Source organism: Carettochelys insculpta, chromosome 2, assembly GCF_033958435.1.
Source record: "Carettochelys insculpta isolate YL-2023 chromosome 2, ASM3395843v1, whole genome shotgun sequence".
Taxonomy (NCBI): Eukaryota; Metazoa; Chordata; order Testudines; family Carettochelyidae; genus Carettochelys; species Carettochelys insculpta.
Window position 1 is genome coordinate 191,384,553 of NC_134138.1, and position 21,101 is coordinate 191,405,653.

At 38.4% G+C, this 21,101-nt stretch overlaps 1 protein-coding gene across 8 annotated transcripts in view; it reads right to left on the reverse strand.

Annotated features, from left to right (window-relative positions):
- The window catches only part of ARPP21 (cAMP regulated phosphoprotein 21), a 292,758-nt gene that overhangs the window by 110,129 nt on the left and 161,528 nt on the right, over positions 1 to 21,101 (reverse strand). For 5 of the 8 annotated variants that reach the window (XR_012644549.1, XM_074988190.1, XM_074988187.1 and 2 more), the window contains 2 exons: positions 4,482 to 4,590; positions 2,420 to 2,521 (listed from right to left, as the gene is read on the reverse strand). The exons of 1 other annotated variant lie outside the window; for it this stretch is intronic. Coding sequence is in view for 6 of the 7 variants with exons in the window: in XM_074988190.1 (XP_074844291.1) it covers positions 2,420 to 2,521; positions 4,482 to 4,590 (211 nt within the window). In the remaining variant the exon portion in view is untranslated. The remainder of the gene's footprint in view (positions 1 to 2,419; positions 2,522 to 4,481; positions 4,591 to 21,101) is intronic. 2 more of the 8 variants (XM_074988192.1, XM_074988191.1) reach the window with 1 other exon arrangement.

Here is a 21,101-nt window from a genome sequence, read left to right on the forward strand (position 1 = left end):
GGAGTTACACACAACATGAAGCCATGTATTTTGAGTTTATTGTATGTGGAGTGCTTTGGATTCATTTTCTTCTCAATTCTGTTCAACAAGTCTACTCTTGGACTGAAACCTCACACAAATGGTTTCAGCCTGAGATGAGTATTTACAATTTGGTATTAGAGCAATGATCTTATGATACCACCAGCTGCATTTGACCTCTGAGCTGCATTTTGATGTCAGGAAAGAAATGCCCTCATACTGTATACTTAGAAGCCATCATCAACAACCAGGGGCTCAGTGCCCGTTGGTGTCCGATGCCTTCCTCACTATTTCCATCCATCTTTCCCTGTCCAGCGCGGGACAGTCAATTGTGGACATTCCTAAAATTCAAAATAAAGAATATATAACAATGCCTACCATCACATATAAATATTAATAGCATGTCAGAGAGGATCTCATCTGTAAGACACGCTCCATTCTGCAGCATAGGTAAGAAATATTTTGTTACTACTATAGTTATTTGGATCTTTAGGGTAGCCTGTTGAAATGTAGTAATATGATTTATTGATGGCTCACTAATACCTGCAATAAGTAGAGAGAGAAAGCAAATGAGTGTATATGAGAGAGAGGGAGAGATATCTGCATTGCGAACCTTTAAAAAAGGCACAGTCTTAACCCACTGACATAGCTCCTCGTGCAAGCCATGCTTTTACTCATCGTAAAACATCTTCTCAGATAACCTGACAGATCTTCTCAACCTCCTACTTATGGCAATTAAAATTCTCATCACTTGCATTTGTTTTTCACACTGAAGGTAAAAGTATCTAACTAAACAACAAACACAGCAGCACATTCTGGGATGAAATCTTAATATATCAGAATCTCACCACTTCTTTCATGAATACTGAGGGCCACATTCCTTCTTTCAGCTGCCCTCATGATGTACAACCTACGTGATCCTGACCACACCTTTCCCTACCTTGTAACTTGTTGCCATGTTCCAAATCTATCTCCTCTCTACCCCCCATCAGTTATCCATTTTTGATATGTGACCCTTTGTATGAAGTCAAAAAACAGTAACTAATTTACAGTAGACAAATAAGGACACAAGCCAGTTCTATAGTTCATCGTGTAGCTGTACCGACATTAGGCTGCCACACAGAAGTGAAAATAAATATTTTTTTCTCAGTCACAACAACAGAGAATACTAGGCTGAACACCTACTCATAACATAACTTTCCTTCCCAAATGATCTTATAATCACCGATCTACTCGCTAAGTAGAGAACTTACTTATCATAAGTGAAGTCACAAATGAGACTATATACACTCACATTATTTACAGTACCTTCTGCTTAAAACAATCAGATGAACTCAAGAAGCATCAAGCTAAAGAAAAAGAAGTACCCGCCATCTAAAAGCCACAAGAGTCCTTCTGTGACACATGATCAGCTCTGATTTAAAAGGACACCATCAAATATAATTGTGCACAGCTTGTTAGTTTGTTTCTTTTGCCAGTATGATCCACGCTGTTTTCTTTATTCACGGCTGTTTTCATATTTCTGGAAATGGAGATATCCACCGAGATGTAACACGAGACAGTGGAAGAGGCAGACATAATCTCTTGGAAGACACTAGTCTCAGAACACCCTGCCAGAGCTGATCCATACATCCAACTGGGAAATTAAGGGGTAATATTGTGAACCCAAAAAGTAGGGCAACTGGCTGCAGATGGGACCCAACCAATTTGCTGTATTTAAGCCATATACATTTGGCATTTGCATGTTGTTTCATAGTAATTTTACTCCATTTCATTTGTTAAAATTTGACTTGTTCCTATATTGTCTTCCAACACCACAGATTTTGGAACAAGAAATAGAATTGACCTGTGAGTCCTTTACTATTTAGTTGGTATGTTGGCAGAATACTGAAAGGTCATGTATAACCAGTTACTTTTGTTTGTTTTTAATGTCTTGCTTCCAGAGTTGCTGAACTGACACAAACAAAAAACAAATACTTCAACAGATCCAAGCAAGTATAACCAATGGCACAAATGTGGCTTAATTAATTGAGAGTGTCCATTTAAATCATTGCTCTGCTGTTGGCAAGTATTGTAATACTCATTAGAATAAAACTCAGACCGTACAACGAACATTTAGATAATCAGGAAAAGGCCGTTTAGACCAACCTGCCTGCCCTGTTTTGGCTGATCTTTCTACCTTCCTCCTTTTCCCAGCAACTCTCAATCACCTTCTTCTCTGGAAACCAATCTAGGTGCATCTTGAACTAATTTTACAGCCCTTGGTCTAATCCCATCTTTCACTACTATCTCCAACTACACAATGCAGTCTTGCTGCAGTGTCAGTGTCAAGAGAGGGAAGATACTGACTGACTACTGATACAGATACGGCACCAAAGAGGCAATTAAAACAACTACTCACATCTTGTGCAAATATTCTTTCCCTCACTCTCTGATACTCCTCTTCTCTCTCTTCAATTGATTTACTTCGTCTGTCATCTCTAAATGGATGAATTCTGTTTTGCTGAGCAGAAAAAAAATCAGGAGGGTTATATAAGTGGAGCTGCTAGAAACTACTTTTTTTGAAACTGTTGGTTACGTATAATAAATGTTCCCGTTTTAAAAAAAAAGGTATGAAAATGATAGTTTTCAATTTTGATGTGCGTGTGAACCACCATGTTACGCTGGGTACCCTAGGGTCTGGATCTAAGAATACTTCAGCAGCATCTAGCTTAAGTGGTTGAAACAAGGTTTTCTTGCATGACTTTTGTGAACTCACAGCCTGAGTCGAGGCCTCCACCTCCCATGCCTTTTGCCTCTGACTGATCAGGAAAAGGAGGCTTTTCAAATCTTTCCTACTGGCTGTGGAGAAGAAGGCGTCTCAGAATATGCATGTGTAGTACCCAGAGGCATGGAGACCTCATCTGGGGTGAAGTCTCTGCTCTACAGCCTTGGCTGAGAGGCAGCTGGCCTTTTGCTCACATGGTAGAGTGCAGGGCTTTAATCCCTATGCTCGCAGGTTCTACCCCTGGTGCCGGCATCCTGGGTCTGTCGGTGTTACACGTGTATCAGTGAAGTCAAGCAAGAGCACAAGGAAACTGAATGGTACAAAGGGATGATAACACACTAAAACCCCTAAAAGGTTACTTTTCTGATGATGACGATGATAAATTATGCTTTGCAGAATATTTTGCACAAGAACTTTAACCCTCAGTTTCAAAGCCTAGCCCTTAATTCAGCTTAGTGAGGGAGGAGGGAAGCCATTTTACCCTTTAGACAACAGCAATATCTGAACATAACTGTGAGGAAAAAAAGCAGAAGACATGAAATACCTTGGTTGCAATTAGATTTTAACTGCAGCGCTGAGCTTTCTCCCACACAACGTTTGTATATATGATCACACTGCTTGCCTTTGCTCCACTCCCACACCCATTACTCACTAAACCTTTTTTTCAGCGTCAGCTAAGATTAGGTGTAGCTGGGAAATCTACTACACACAGCTGAATGTAAAAGAAAAAAGAATAGTCTCTAATTAGAAGCAAGAGGCAGAGAGGCTCTCAGTGGTTTTGAGTGATTCACTGGACTCCAGCATGGTAAGAATAACCTGAGTGACAATACAAATACTGTCTAACCTTCAAGTATTTTCTCAGAAAAGCAATTCCAGTGTTATAACCCCTTTTGATTTTTTGTCATGTACACATTTAGCACCAGATTTAAATGATTTTACGAACACGCTTGCTTTTAGAAGGGGTTTTAAAAATTCTGATTTTCAGTGACGTGCAAGCATACAGCGCTCCCTGACGCTCTCCTACATGTTATGCTTCAGACATGTCTGAAATAACAGTGCTTTGTCACAAAGAAGACACGGAAGGGAAAAGTTCTGCCACAACACATGCAAACAAGCAAGTAAGTTGCAAAGACAATAAAATGTGGTTGGGACAAAGGAGGAACAGGAAGAAGAATAAAACTATTTTGCGAGGGCAGAGAGGATCAAAGTTTAGTTTAGGATGGTTTCAAAAGCAACCTGGCTTCTCTGCAATGTGTTTCAGGGTTTTTTCTTCTTTATGGATATATCAGTTATCCTCAGTCTATACTGATATCCAGATTTGCGTGTGTGCACAGCTGAAAGATAATGCTGTAGGGAGCGGAACAACTGCCATAGTCACACAGACATTTGGAAATGCGACGGACAAAGCCTTCCAACAGCTTGGAACCTTTGACATTCCAACCCCCTTTCAACATGCAGCAAGTCCTGTGCCAAGCAAACCATCCATGCAAACCCACACACTGCCACTGCTAAAGCAACCACACTAGGGCTTGATGCTCTTCGCTGTATGCCAAAGAACAGGAGTGAGGTAGGGTGAGGGATAGGGAGAGGAAGAGGAAAGCAGAAGGGGGAGCAACAACAAAAGAACAACAATAACATCCGTCAGCCCACCTTCGAAACAGAACAAATTTCAGCAACTCTCGAACCGAAAACCAACCTGATTGTCTTCTTTATCAATACTAGAGTTATCTCGCTTCAAGATAAATCGCTTCTGGGATTCTTCACCTTTTTCATCTTTTAAATGTTCAGAAAACCTTTGCTCTGGTCTGCCAGCAAAGTAAAACATATCAATAAAAAAATCTGCTTCGTTGTTTTTTTGTTTTTTGTTTTGGTTGTTTGTTTACTGTTGTTTTTTTAATTCTCAGTGCTCTTTGTTTTTCCACAGAGCCACTTAGTACAAAATTAGTTTATATTTGTTGTGGTTGGGAGACACTGACTACAGCTGTCTGATGAGGTTTTGATGCAGCTAACTGTTACAGCTATAAATATCTTTTGTTGTTGTTCTCTAGGAAGAAATGTAAATTCTAAGTGTGAGTACTTTAACAAATGAATCTCATCAACTCCTGTGATGGAAGGACACGAAAACAAGTTAACATGCAATATGTTAATTCGTTCCTTCAGTTGTCCTGACCTCCAGGTAAGCTGCAGCTGAATATGTCTCCTACACACTTATAAGCAAGAAAAAAACTGATAGAAATATTTTTATAAAACTCTTCAACCCTAGTAAATTGGGGGTGGCATTTTGTTTAAACAAAGAATTATCTGGTGGCTCATAAACAGGGAAAATATTTCAAAACAGTCTCATAGTATTGATTAGCCAATTGATTTTAAAGTCAATATTTTTTTAAAAAATGGACAAATATCACTGGCTAAAAGCTTAGCATTTCTAGGTTCAGTAGCTGGGAATAACTGTTCTGTATTCTTCTCCACCCTGTATAAAAAAGGAAATGCTCAGGGATGTCTCATGTCCTGGAGCTAACAATTATCTGAATTTGTGGCTTTTAGTGACATTTAGTTCTGGCTGGTGTACTTCATCTTGTGTCTGTTCTGAAGGTCCTGCTTTTTGAGTTGTCTGCCAAGGCTTCATTATACCATACACCGGTTAACGAAAGAGTAATATATTTTGTCATATGATGACAAACTGTCAATTCAATAACATCACAATTCAGGGAATAGAAAACCGACATAAATAAAGGGGCTCATCTGCCCCTCAGTGCACACGTGTTACTTCTGGCAATATTAATAAGAAATTTATGTTTGTCAAGTAAAGAGCAGAGTGCTTAGTGATCATCCACTATACAGTGATGCATCCAAAGTGTGCAACGCTCCCACTGACACAAAGGGATGTACTGTGAAGAAACCGGAAACGGAACTTCTCTTGTCTTTTCAAAAATCAGGACTGTAAAATAATGCCAAAAATCCTCACAACTGTCTCAAATCAAAAGGATTTTAATCCAGATGTGCAAATCAACCAACAGTTTACTAACTCACTGTTCAAACAAACACTCAGCTGATTTTATTGCACCATGTTGCAATTGTACCAAAGCAAAACATAAGACATATCTACCACAGAGTTCCAGCTCATTACGATTAATTACCAAATGCATGGGAAACACCATTATAAATATATAAATATAAAACTCGCAAGATAGTAACTTTTGTGACATCTTTTTATGAATTAATGTGAATTTTGGAGAGCTCCAAATTCTTCTGCTCACCATCTTCATTTTGTGCAAAGACTGCAATTTTATCCAGAAACTGATGACCTGATTGCCAGAGACAATGAGCACCCAATAATTTCACCTACTTTAACACCATTGGAAACTGAGCCCATAAAGTATCAGATTCTCTGATGTCCCACTCTGTTCTTTCCTGAAGAGTTCTGGAAGGTGCAATGGTGTGTTTTCACTTGTACAGATTTCTAATATAATGGCAAGTACAGTGCAATGAAAGATGAAGACAAAGCCTACCAGTGTAAATGGGACATTGCATGGTTTATTCTATCTCCATTTCTGTTAATGAACTTAAACTGCCAGTGGAAGAAAAGACCCTCAAAATTTCTGCATTTAAATGAGCAAGTGAAGAAGTCTATAGATTAAACACCTTCCCTAAACACAATTAAAGGACAAATAGATAAAACCACATTCAGACTGTAGGAAGGGTCAGTGTGGAGCTTACAGTTGTAAATCTGTATTTTCACTGTTTCAATATGCCTAGTGTTCATTAAACAAAAGAAATAAGGAAAAAAGCCAAATAATAATAACCAAGTCAAAAAATAGACTTTTAAATCCATTTAGTAAACATCTTATATAATTACTATTTTATACAAACATGTCTTATCCAAGTAGATTCATACTTTAATGTTCTTTTAATTCTGTACTTTTAAATAAAATTCCAAAAAGGAAGAGTTCACCATTATTATAAATTAATCCCTTGCTAATTCCACCCCTTCACTGATTATTTTTTGAAGCATGAGGACAAAAGTTATCCAAACCAGTAACTTCAATCATTCTTAAAACACACAGACACAAAATCACTTCTACTGTAAGTCAGAATGAGCTGAATCTGACATGCAAGCAACATATGTATGATACTGACACATAGGGTATGTCTACACTTGCTTTCCTCTTTTGAAAAAGGTACGCAAATGAGGTAAATTTAAAATGCAAACAAGGTACAAATTTGCATATCTGACACCTCATTTGCATACCCTAATTTCAAAAGAGCTTCTTTCGAAAGAAGAAAGCCAGTGTAGACGCTGCTCTTTCGAAGATGGGGTTTACTTTCGAAAGAGCAGCATTGACACTGGCTTTCTTCTTTTGAAAGAAGTTCTTTCAAAATTAGGATATGCAAATGAGGTGCCAGACATGCAAAAGTACACCTCACTTGCATTTTCAATTTACCTTATTTGCGTACCTCTTTCGAAAGAGGAATGCAAGTGTAGACACACCCAAAAAAGTCTCTAACAAGTTTCCTGTGAAACTATGGAATAATTGTCTGTTTCATAGATGACAATCTAATTCTTGACCTTCCCCCCCACCCCTCCACTCTCTGATTTGCTCACCTTGATTGTCTTTTTCTGATTTGTCCTCCTTGCTTGCTGTTTTTGGTTCTCTGTGTCTTAAATATTGAGTCTGTTCTGGTCTGGCTATGGTCTGAAGAAGTGGGTCTGTCCCACGAAAGCTCACCTAATAAACTATTTTGCTAGTATTTAAAGTGCTACTTGACTGCTTTTTGTTTTGATAGTGTATAGACTAGCATGGCTTACTCTCTGTTAGTATAGATGACATTGCTTATTTTTCACTGCTTGACCATCAACACCATCTATTGCACAAATACACAAACAAAGAAATCATTTCCATTCTAATGGGTAGGAAGCAACCATAGGAAACAAGAGACCAAAAAGAAAAATAACTTGCAGAAGGGCTATGTGTAACAGTGAACTTTGCTATAGGTCCAGATCTATTAGGAATTCAGTTAATTTATACAAAGATACAGGCATACATCTACATGGTGAATTTAGTGCTGAAAGCCTCAAGACTGACACTAGTGGTAGTGGCAGTCTTCTGTTTACTCAGAGATTAAAGAGTTCCCTATGTATTCACTTTATAGAGCATGGACAGTGGATGTGATAATTTACCTAAACTACTTTGTTAAATGTACCCTACGCCTGACCTAAAAAGACCTGTCTCACATTGTCAAAAAATAATTCTGGTTCCATATTTACTTTGTTGGCCTCTACCAAACATATCAGTGCCATCAAGGTGATTAACTAATGACAGGTGTAATAATGAACATACTGTCTTTCTAATTGCTCAGCAGCCTAAAGGGATTGATCATCCCCAGTGTTGCAGGATATATTTGTATTGTTGCATGACTTTTTCCCCCATCTAAGCTACAACTTAACAAAGACAACAAAGCAAGATCTGCTCTTAGAACTTTAAATCAAAAACCCACAGATCATCTAAAACATCTTGCTTGATCAGCCTTTTGCTTGACTTTTTTTTCAGTGATGCAATTATACCTTCAGTAAACGATGACAGTACATTAGTTATATTTCCAATGTATAACAGTTAAAAGTAGATTATCACAGCAGATGCAGACAAATACACATAGGCTGTGAAAATGTGAAGCTGCTAGCCATTTAAGCCTTTGCACTCTTTTCTAACTACCTGCATGGTTCTGCTATTTCCTCTTCAGCACCTATGCCTCGAATTAATGGTGTGAATTGTAGAATATGAAATATTGCTAGACATGTATTATTGCTTTGCAGACACCTGTATACGCTTGCAAGAATTATAAAATACAGAAACTTTCACATTGTTTTCATTATACTGACAGGTTATTTATCTAACTTTACTTCTATTCCCATTTTAAGCTTTTTGTAAGACCATTGGGAAAAATCAAATACAGCAGTGCAGTCATGAAAAAAAAGACTGAAATGTACCAAGTCAATGACAATTTTAAAAAGGTTAAAGATACAATATAATTCAAATTTATCAAAGGTTCTGCAGGCTTGCACATGTGTTTCCTGGTTACCCAGCACATAGGGGTTACATTCTTGTGTTAAGAAAAGAAAATCCAAAGGCTTAGTTAGGAGATAGCATGTGACAACTATGTTTTGCATTAATATGACACAGCATAGGAATTGGTGCATCTAATTTAGCAGCTACAGCATCAATCTAAGTGGATTTACTGCCTTGCCACCTTTCTGCACATCAATTCATTTAATGTTTCCTCCAAATTGTTAGGGAGATCATTAGAACGGTAATGTTTCCTTGAAACCTTATATGCAATCCAAGAAGTTTAAGTCTGGACAATTACTGCAACTGTATATTTAATCTAAGGGTCTTCACTAGCCAAGGGAATCACTGACCAGGATGCTACAAAATCTGATCGGAAGTGTTTCTGTTTGATGTGGTTTCTGTTGCTTAATGGTGGCACCTTAAAAGTTACTTTTGCAGTAGACCTCCTTCCTTTAGGATCCCAGAATATGAATGTGCTGTCTGTAAACATAAACATTTACTGGGCTGGCTCCCCTACTGGCGGAAATCATTAACATCAATTTCTACCAGTAGAGGAACTGTCGTAATGTTTGTACTTGTGTGATTACCTTGTTTTCTATAGCCATACTTGACAGTTAGTACTCTTGAAGGACCAGACTGCCCTCTCCCATGGTACAATTTTAGGGAAGTGACTAAAGGAATGGCTGCACTAACACTGTGAGATTTCCTGTCACAGAAGTCCTCACAGTATTTCTGCCAGTGCAACAAACCTGCTTTCCAGCAGACCCTTCCCCACAATTTTCACTGGTACATTTGCCTTCCCACAACTTCCTGTCAGCACAGCTCCACAGCACTCACCCAGGTGCACTACCCTAATGCAAAAGGGACCCCATGGTAAGTGTAATACAGCTAACAGAGATACTCCAGGGCACGGCAGAACAGCTTAGCATCAGAGGTTACTCAGCTCCCACTTTACCACTAAAATGGACAGATTTAGCTACATATTGGAAGTGGAAGTCAGATGCTGGAGGACTGTAGCAAGCTTCTTTCCACAACATGAGGGTGGATACTGGAGGAACAGGTAGGAATTTGCCATGCCTTCCTCAGACAACATGTGACATGGCAGGGAAGGAAATAATAAGAAAGAGTAAAGTCCATGAGTTATTCTTCATCTCCCTTTCTATAGATGGTCCCTATTTTTTTAAAGTTAATAGATTCATAGAGTCTAAGACCATATGGGGCCATTATGATCGCCATTATGATGGCCTCCACAGATGACAGAACCTCATAGCTTCTGGTTGAGCCATAGCATCTGTTTGAGAAAGATACTATGTCTTGAAGATTTCAAGCAATGGAGAATCTGCCTACTCCCTACAGGTAAGTTGTTCCAGTGGTTAATTACTCTCAAGGTTAAAAATATATGCCTTATTTCTACTCTGAATCTGGCCAGCTTCAACTTGAACTATTGGGTCTTCTTATGACTTTTTTTTGGTTATATTAAAGAGACAACTGCTATCATAAATCTCTTCCTGATGCAGGTTCTTTTTAAACAAGTGATTAAGTTCCCTTTCAACCATCTCTTGGATAAATAAAGAGAATCAGCTTTTTAAAGTCTCAAGTGCATTATCCAGTGCTCAAGTTACCCTTGTAGATATTTTTCTGAATCATTTCCAATTTTTAAGCCCTATTTTTGAAGACGCTATTCTAGTCATGGTCCCAATAAGGCTGTGTCTACACTACACAGACAATACCAGCACAGCTACATCGGCACAGCTATCTCAACATAACCCCACAGCCAGCCTACACAGACAACCATCATGTTTCCAGAGGCTGGTAACTACATTGACAGAAGCTTTCATCTGATGGCAGATTTGTATTTACAGTAGGGCTGAATTATGCAGCTACTTGATTGGGGAGTGTTTTTTCATACTTTCGACAAATCTAGCTATGTTGACCTAAGTGTAGGCCAGGCCTAATTCTGTATTTAGAGGTAATACGAGCTCCATATTCCTACTTGACATTGTTTTGCTTATACAGCTAATGATCACGTTAGGCTGGTAACCTACAGAATTGCACTGGGAGCTCGTGTTCAGTTATTCATTTGGAAGGCTCAAGAGATCCTTATTTCCATGTAGTTGGCATGCTGCAAATATAATTTATCTATATTTGGGCACATTTAATACAGTCTACGAAGTGTGGTCATTGTATTATGGAACCAGCCTCTATCTCCCCTACTTATTTTTTTATACACAAACACATTTTGCAGTTTTCAAACCAAAGAACGTAGAGTTCCTCATCGTAACTCCACAAATTGGCTACTGATATTTTCCCTGTGTGGCTCTGAGATTACTTTGAACACAAGCCTGAAATCCCAAGACAAGATTTACATTTGGAGAAAAGAGACTTTTGCCTGAGTAAATACTGCATACTGAGGCCCATTTTCACCAGGGATTAATCTTGGAGAGGATGGCTAAATTCCTCCATGTCGAGGAGAAAGATGAAAAGGATTTTGGTAGTATCTTCAGACTCAGTTACATTAAGTGTTCTTTTGTGAAACTAATATCTGTTCTTCCACCAGTGAAATGAGTAATAAGCTTCTGACACTACAGTGAAATTAATCACGCAAAACAACATAATGCATAACAGAACAAATTCTGAAATAATTTATGCCAGTTTTAATCTGCAGTAACTCTAGTCATTGTAAATGACTAATTCTTGATTTACACTAGCATAACGAGAACATAATTTGCCGCCCGTAGATTCCCTTCCGTTTTGGACCTATCCAGTCACCATTCCTCACAAATCCAGGGGCATATGGTCCTTCAATTCCAAAGTCAACAACTGGAAGTTGCAACAACATAAATCCCTCACAATTCCTTTAAGGAAGTAGCCTCTGTAAGCCTTTTTAGCAGCAAAATTGTAGCTTTTGAACTCACTTTGTGTAAGAGTAGCAGTTGCCAGTAGCCTCACTAAAGCAGGTTTCGTTATTAGTTGCCCTACGTCCAGAAATACCATAACAGTTTTCATAAAAATCTATTCACACATTCTTAACATTTGGGTTAAGAGCCTGGAATTGTTTTGGCTCTTGAAACATTTATGAGTTTTGCTTTTACAGTGTATGCACTTATTTAAAAAGATGCTGGAAATTAACTCTGAAATGCAAAAACAAGTGGTTAAGAAATCCAAATACAGACACTACACTGAAAGGACAAATGAGAAAGACAAACATGAATTTTGGATGTTATGGTACTAGAGTACTTGCATATTATCAGCAAAGCACATAAACATTCTCCAAGTCTAAAATTTAGCTTACATTTATTTTCACAGTACATACATGCTTATTAAAAGTCATATGCTTACAACAGCACACAGCTTGCCACCACTTGCTTTTAAAGAGGAAACAAACCCACCTTGTGCAAAAAGGATGGGTTAGTTCAGCAGCGTCTTATGTACTTAAAAATCTTTTTATGCACTCTGGCCTTTTTATCACAGAAAATGATGAAATAAGGAAGTGGTTGGGGAAGTCATCCACACTGCACTGTGTGAAACAATTGTAAAAATTGAAATCAGCCATAGTTTGGTATGCTAAAATAAATGTGGTGGATGGACTACAACATGTTAATCCTCAATCCTAAAGTGAATAAACCACAGAATGACAGGCAGATAGGGCACAAGGATACATCAGAGTGGATGCAGGATCACAAGCCTGCAAGCAAATGAAGCAATTTGGTAGAATGTGGCATTACCCAGATATATCAACAGAAGGGTAAGAATATAAAGACATGGAATAAGTGCTTTTACAGAGACAAATAAAAGAAGTTGTGTAGATTCTGGGCATTGTTATCCAGAAGTTCATATGATTTTTCTGAATCTTCCCTTTATTCATAATTGTCTTTAATTAAGCTGACCACTCAGTCCATCATCACACTGGTCTCTATTTTGAATCACAGGAGTTCTGCTTACTTGCACTGCAAATATTTAATGTATTTGCCAACCATGCTTCATGTTTATGCTGGAGGCCATCCTAAGTTTCAACAGAACAGGAGTATCAAACTCATGAAAGTTCTACTTTCTCTGAACTTTCTCCTATAAATCAAAATTCTGTTGTACATGGTGCAGAAATCATTTTTGCTTGCAGATCAAGTTTTTCAAATATGAAGGCATTTTGTGAATTTGAGTATTTGGATATGATGGAATATTTATCAATTGAACAGGTTACAGCTGAATGATACAAGGCTAAATTCCAGTCCTAAATATGATGGAGTATTTGTTGTAACGGAACCACGCAGGTATCTAAATGTCAGTCCTAAAAAACAGGAGATTAAATATCAGAATCTGAGTTGCAGTTTAACTGATCTTGAAAAGATGCCTAAATATGGAGTTAATCCCGGTTTTGAAAAAACTTGGCCTGAATGTGTCACACAGTTTATCAATCACTGATTTCTGTTCTGCTATAGTTTAATTCATTTTAGTAAGAAGTGGGGCACGATGCAGGTGTACAACATCACCTAGCCACTTCAAAAGATGTTTAAGGTATCAGAAGGTCAATGATACATTATGGAACTGTTCTTCCACAGTAGGAATCACATTTCTGTTATGGTGACATTTCAGCAGCTGAAGACTTCAAAAAGAAAAACATTGCCAGACATTATCACGGTGTTCATGCTGATATCTTCTGCTCTCTAGTAAAGGGAGACCCAATCCTAATGCTAAGGACTGCTTTTTTTTAATCAGCATTCCAGCAGAACTCCTCTTTCTTCATGCTTTCTATATTTACTATAAGAATTAATACGCTATAAATGCTAAAAATGTTTTCCTCTATTAGGCTTTATCCCATGTTAGTGTACAAGGCGAAAAATGTCAACATTATTATAAACTTGAGTGGATTCTAACAAATGGTGTTGATTTAGTCCACGCAAGAGCTAAATCTCTCCAAGGTATAGGTGGAAGTTCTCTCTTCCAGCACCCTCCATAACTGACCAGTGCCAGATGAGAGAATTTGCTGGACCATGGGAGTTCACTATTGCCTAGCAGCATTACCAACACTTCCACCACTTACGGGGCTTTTAGAAAACATTGAAAACAAAATTACCACTAAATAACACGACAGAACACAGAGAGCCAGGACTGGTGGTTGTACACAAACTTTATGGGATGACGGGAAACTTGGTCAGACCCATCATAACGATGTCCAGCTAACTAAAATCATTCTGGATTATGGATGTTGCCAGAAGAGAGAGTGCTGGACTACAGAGGTTCAACCTGTGCTTCATATGGTGATTTGCTCACAGTGGCTTCAGACTGGAGGGTAGGCTATTGCTCCATTCTGCATCCCAACCAGCCTGAAGAGCTGGCCCTAGACTGCTGGTCTTGGGGAATCATGAAATGGCAGCGAGTCTGATTTCCACAGGCTGATGATTTAATTTGTGCTCCACCTCAACCACCATCCCATCTTCATGTGCTGATCTCCTAGATCCATGATTCTATGGGCCCCAGGAGGGAAGGCGGAGCTGCAGAGGAGGGGCACTATCTGATCAATGAGAATAATAAACTTAGAACATCAATTAATTAGGGCTTCATTAATTGCAATCAGCACTGATCCCACCCCTTTTCAAAACAATGGCAAACTTCTACTGCCTGCCCCTGCCCCACGACTCAAATGGAATGAGGATGGAGACCATAATCCTTTGAATTCCTTACAAATAAATTTCTCGCTAATATGAAGTGTTGCAGACACTCGTATATACATTTAATAGGTTATTTATTTATTTATAAAAGAAATCTAGGGGGCCAAATTCCTAGTGTTTAAGACCAGGAGAGTCCATTAATTTATCTAGTCTGATCTCCTGTGTGCCACAGGCCATTACAGTTCACTTTGTATCAAGCCCAAAATCTTTTGTTTGGCTAAAGCATAACTTGTATTTGGCTAACTCATATCCTTCAATAAATACCTCCCTCCAGCCTCAAAGATCTTAAGCGAAGTTATCCATTGAACATTTTACCTGAGTAAACACTTCAAGATTTGGCCCAGTACATATAGGGCAAAGCACTTGCCTCTATGTCTGGATCCAGTCTGTGTGGGGCCAGGTACAGTGGCGCTTATGCAGCTCTGCAATAGAGGGGAAGGATTTCTGAATAGTATGAAGGGGGTGCTGAGATTATAAGGGAGAAGGGACTCGTGATCGTCCAGTCTGACGCCCTGCATAATAAAGGCCATAGAACATCCCCGAAATAATTCCCATTTGAACTACATTATGCCCTTCTGTACTCGAGAGCCCCTTATTAGATATTTGTTCCCCACTTGTTTGTACTTATAGACTGACCAAGTCATCCCTTAAACTTTCTGGCTATGTCTACACTGGAAGCATCTGTCTACAGAAGTTGCTGTTGGAAGAGATTTTCTGACAAAATTTCTGTCACCAGATCACATCTACATATAAAAGCGGATCAATACTTTGATGCGCTCTGTCAACAAAAGGACCCCCTGTAGCACCTACACAGCTTTTCTGTCAACAGTTTCTGTGGACTAAACACATTTTGTTTAGACTTCCTGAGACTTTTGTCTGTAAAACTCTCTAATGAAGACATAGCTTCTCTTTGTCACACTACTTTGAGTGACCATCTGGAGTCTGTCACTGTAAGGCAAGTTCTTGAAGTGCAGATACCAGAACTGGACACAGGATTCCATCAGCAGTCACACCAGTGCCAAATACAGAGGCAATAGGTCTTCCCTACTCCTACTCAACATCCTCATTTATATATTCCTTGATTGCATTATTTCTTTTGGCCACAGTGTCATTCTGGGAGATCATGTCCCCTGTGACCCCCAAATCTATTTCAGAGTCACATCCTATGTGCCAAGGAACTTAGCTCTGTGTTCCTGCTGTGCACTGGCAGGGAGTGGGCATCACGCTGGATTGCCTGAAGGGTGCAGCAAAAGCACTGCTGCTCCATGGAGCCACCTGCCATTGGCTTGTGAACAACAAGGTTCCAGAATAAGCATCTGCACATTGACTCTACTGCCCCATTGACCATGCATTGGTGGAAGCAGGTAATCAGTCTGCACCTGCAGAACACACCTTGTCCTCCAACCGGCATGGACTGGATTTAGCCCTTAAGTTTTATGATATTCAGCCCGGGTTGAACATTTTGCGTGCTTCAATTTAGTTGCAGCTAATGGGTACTCATATGTCACAGACCAGAGCATTACAAAATAAATTCATATTCAACGTGAGTGATGGATCATGCCCTATAATCAGACATTCGGATGCTGCATAATTGAAAAAAATATACTTCAAATAACATTCCTTACCTAACTAAAGAATTAAACAGCAGAACAAAAAATTAATCAAAGACCTGAATACCATCAATAATGGTAGCATACTTCCCAAAAGCTGACTGGCTAATGTGCAGACCATTAGTTCTCTAGAAATGTCCTATTCATGAAGATAAAAACACTGTTACATAATATATTCACATGCTTAGTGTCTCTTCAGGCCATGAATAATTTTCCCATCATTAGACATCCGAAGAACTTTCCAAATACCTGTTGGCTTGGACAGTTGAACTAGCTGTTAGTAATCTTGTTACTTCCCTGGCTACATGTGCACTACCCCTCCCTTTTGGAAGGGGCATGTAAATGCAGTAGATTGGCAATGCTAATGAGGTGCTGATATGAATATTCAATGCATTATTTGCATAATGACAGCCACTTGTCTCATCAAAAGTGCTGCTTTTGAACTGCAAAATAGCTGTGTAGAAGGTGTTCCTTCAAAAGGAAGCCCCGTTTTTGAAAGCACCCTTCTTCCTAAAACAAATTAGTGAAGAGGTAATGAAGCATTCTTCTAATGCCTAGCATTATAGAAATGCACCACTCATTGAGACCTCTATGACTCCAAAATAGAATGGAACTATGTGGGGAGCCACCCACTTATTTAGGCACCCACTTTTGAAAATGGAGTCCCACATTTAAAGAAACTACTCCATCAACTACTGAATCAGAGAAACCCCCAAGCAAGGAATTCAGAAGCCATTTTGGACCTCCAGTTCTACAACTCAGTAACCTGAAAGTATAACAGGATTTAAACTGGAAAAATGTCATTATCCAAGCTGGTATTTAGCTAACCACTACTTTTCCAGACATAGCTAAAAACTCTAATTTTACCAAGCATGTCACAATCTTTTCAATGACCACAAAAAGTAATAATCACAAGTCTGAAGTGTTTGACCCATCCAAACGACAGCATTTCACTAGAAGTGCACTCCTTAATGCCACACTAGGGCAGTGGTTAATTACTAATTCAGGGAAGAAACTATTCCTTACTGCAGTCACTGACTCCACTTTCCACAGCACTGAGTTCTTCTTCATAGTTTCCCATCTCCTAAATTTGACCATGCTTCCATGTAATTCTGAGTTTATGACTAGATTAAGCAGTGTGACTGCAAAGATTAATGACTGACTAACATACTAGATGTCCTTTGATTAATATTTAACGAATACTTCATTACAATATAAAACTGCTATAAAATACACGTCCACATTAATTACAAACAAATTAACTTAGATAAATTATATTGGAGTGAAAGTTACTAATGGAACTGTTAGAAATGGTTCATTAACCCTAATGTCTCATTTACAGGAAAATTCTGTCCTTGGATGCATGTATAAAGCTCTCACTGACTGCAATAAAAGTCATACATATTAGGTCCAAATTTAGCTCAACACATAGCTGACAATCCATTTTTCTTTCTACAACTTCTTGCAAGAACAGGTTACAACAAAGAAAAATAAAGTTCTCTGATGTGAAAAGCAATCCCAGTACAAAAATTATTTAGTTAATAAACCACAACAATTTCAACAAAAATGACAGGTAGTCTCTTTTCTTAATTTAGCTACAGTATGTAACAATACCCAGTCAAAAACAGGTAGGGTGGGTCTACACGGGCACAAATCTTCCAAATAGCCATGCTATAAAGGAGCAGGGTCCTTTCGAAAAGGACCCCTGTATAGCCGCGCTGAGGCGCGTGCTTTCAAAAGTGGCACTTTCGAAGCGCTGCAGCCAGGAGCATCCTAATGCTAATGAGGCACTGAATATTCAGTTCAGTGCCTCATTAGTAATCTTTGAAATATGTCTATTTGGAAGATATGTGCCCGTGTAGACACAGCAGTAATGTAATACATAAAACTAATGCCTCCAGTATGATAATTACATAGTGCTGAAATTCACAACATGTTCATTAGGTCAGTCAGTGCATTTTTTTTAAGGAACTAGGCATTAGAAGTAATTTGCCTCATTTTCCTCATCTGTTATATCAGGATAGTGATACTGTTCCTCCTCTGGTACTTGCTTCAATCTTTTTGGACAAAAGGGCACTAATTATTTTTATTATTGTTCAGGAGTCTCCTACCGAGACAAATTAGACTTCCAAGTCACTAATCATCGTACTTTTCAGCAAGCCTCTGATGATTGTACAGAAAATGTCTATGAAATAAAATCCATTTATTACTTCAAAGCAACAGCATGAAGAAGTCTTAGTGTTGTAAACATCAGATCTGTTATCTTTATTGTTTCATTGATTTTATCCTATTACTGTTAGAACCATAATATAAGTGAGTTCATGTATTAATACATAGTAAAACAAAATGGAATGATCTCAGACAATGAGATAACAAGGAAGCCATTTCCCAGATATGTAATTCCTAGCACTCTAGGTGTGGACGTCTGACAGGCATAATCACACTGCACAGATATTTCTCAATGCCAGTGCAGTATGTGAATCCCTGAGTTTTAATTGGGCTACAATGACAGTTATTCAGAATGCAGGGATTTGTTTATCACAGTATAATTATACCTCAAAGTATAGTCAATACTGGGAAGAGGAACTTTTGCCATGGGAGACTTCTGTATGAAAGTAAAACAAACTGGTTCATAATTCCCCAAATCTACAACTCTTACCCTAGAGACTCTCACACACCACACAAAATGGGAGAGATGTCTGAATATATAACCTCCTTGATCATGTGTCATATCACACATATTGCTTCTGACTTCATGAGACTACTGTCTTGATCATGTTCTACTTATAATTAAGACAACAGTTTTAAAGATAGCTGAAATAAAAGATTTTGCATTATTAATTGTGCTGTGTTCCAACAAAACACTGTTAGCACCTTGTCACTGCTGTCATTCGGGTTCATTCACAGCAAACACAAATACAGGAGTACAGAATTTATACCTGGCAGAAAAAAGAGCTGCAAACATTTTTGTTTGTGTCAACTTTTTTATTTTCCCCCTCCAGCAAATGCTTTTTTAAAGAAACAAAACAGTCAAGAAGGGGAAAAGAAGTACATTTTAATGTGTACTCTAAAAGTCATAACTTTTGGCTACTGAACCTAAAATACAACCAATCCCATTTAGATACAAAACCAGTATCTTAAAACCCAACATACTTGGCATGGCTGGAAGGGGGAGATGGCAGATCTGCATTAGGAGCTAAACCATGTTGTTGAAATTACCTGCTTTCACTGAATGTCATTTTATGGCAATGTCTTAAAGAGTTCATACTAATAGAAAAGATATTTACCAAGAAAACAATTAAAAAAGTACAAAAAAAAACACATGTATATCACTGGCAGACTACATCTGGAATCCTGAGTAACCTGCTGTAGACATCTATGCAGCTATAAGCATTGGTAAAAATATATTTTGCACATTCCACAAGTGAGGAAATCCATGTGGCCATCTGTGAAGTCTACAGTGTATTTGTCAAGTTTGAAACACATCACCTGCATTCTCCCCACTTACCTATCTCTCAACCACTGAGATAATCAGTCTGAATTTACAGACAGAGCTATGTAAAAGTACTGACAACAGCTTCAAGGCTTTCTCAAGTATTTTTAATGTAGTTTGATAGAATAAAGACGTGGCACATACAGTTTTGTTGGCACTCATTTGGAATGTTCTGCATAACACATTGCCTCCATCTCAAATGCATGCTTTTTACCATACTGCATTGTCATGAGTTCCCTATACATTTTAGTACATCTTTAGCAAGATGACAGACAGACACAGGTGACAGACAAATATACGTAACAATGGAATCACTACAGGGATTTCATAGTTAAGGGAGTAAGCCATTGCCATACTAAACCACATTTTCACCATTTCCATCTAAATTTTAGAAAAACCCTTTTGTTCTGCATAATGTTTCTCACATGTGCTACTTGTTTTTTGAAAACCTTTTACGTTTTAACTGGAGGGGCTATTTTTTGATCCACTCATAATTCAGAACAGTAGTGTACAGTATTAAAATATTTCAGTCCACTGTTCCTTTATCTGAACTAGTGTACCTGACTAGTTTTTCCAAGTTTGGGTGTAAGAGCATTCAGTTGTAAAAGGTGACCTCATTATGCACATTAAAATTTCTATTAAAAATTTGGGTAAATCAACACATTTTCTTTTTTTTCTTAAGTAAGTAAATGTAATTCCATCTGCATTACAAAAACGGCCTTGAAAATGTCAGATGAGAACTAGAATTCACACCTCCATGAGGGTCCACTAGCTTGGACTTCAACTGAATGCTGCTGAATCAGGAATACAAGGCAGATAATTCAAATCCCAAAGAGAATCAGGTGCTAGGAATGCATATTTGCCATTATATTTGTTTCCCTTAAAAAAAATCAAACATTGTGCAGCATGATTTAACAATTTAAAAAAAAATCACATTTTCTCATGAACTCCACTATGGTGGCCGCATTTCCTATCCCCTACACGCGCGCGCGCACACACACACACTCTCTTTCTCTCTCCTTCTCTCACACATACCCTCACAGTAGGTCAGGTGAGAACAAAAAATTACTTCCAATCAACTTCCCTGACATCCTGTTCTGTTTCTCCCAACTCCCTCCATACAGCAACATTATTGGAACACTGGGAAAACAAAGGAACCCCTTTTTGAGTTAAAGAGAAGGGGAGATCTGCTGCAAGTACACATAAGCTTGGAAGAACTGATAGCTTAGGGGAGACAGAGGCAAACTAACATTGACCTCAAGTTGCTCACTAGCACAAGCAGTTTTCCTAGCCTACCTGCACCTTGGTCTGAGATTTCTCTCCCCGCCACCACCACAGCAAATAGCAGCATTGTTTCAAAGCAGTGATAATATAGAAACAGGGCAACATATGGCCTATTTTATGTTCCATTGTTTCTATATTATCACTCCTTTGATCTAACTAGTCCAGTCTCCTGTTTCTGCCAGAGACTCATTCAAGCTG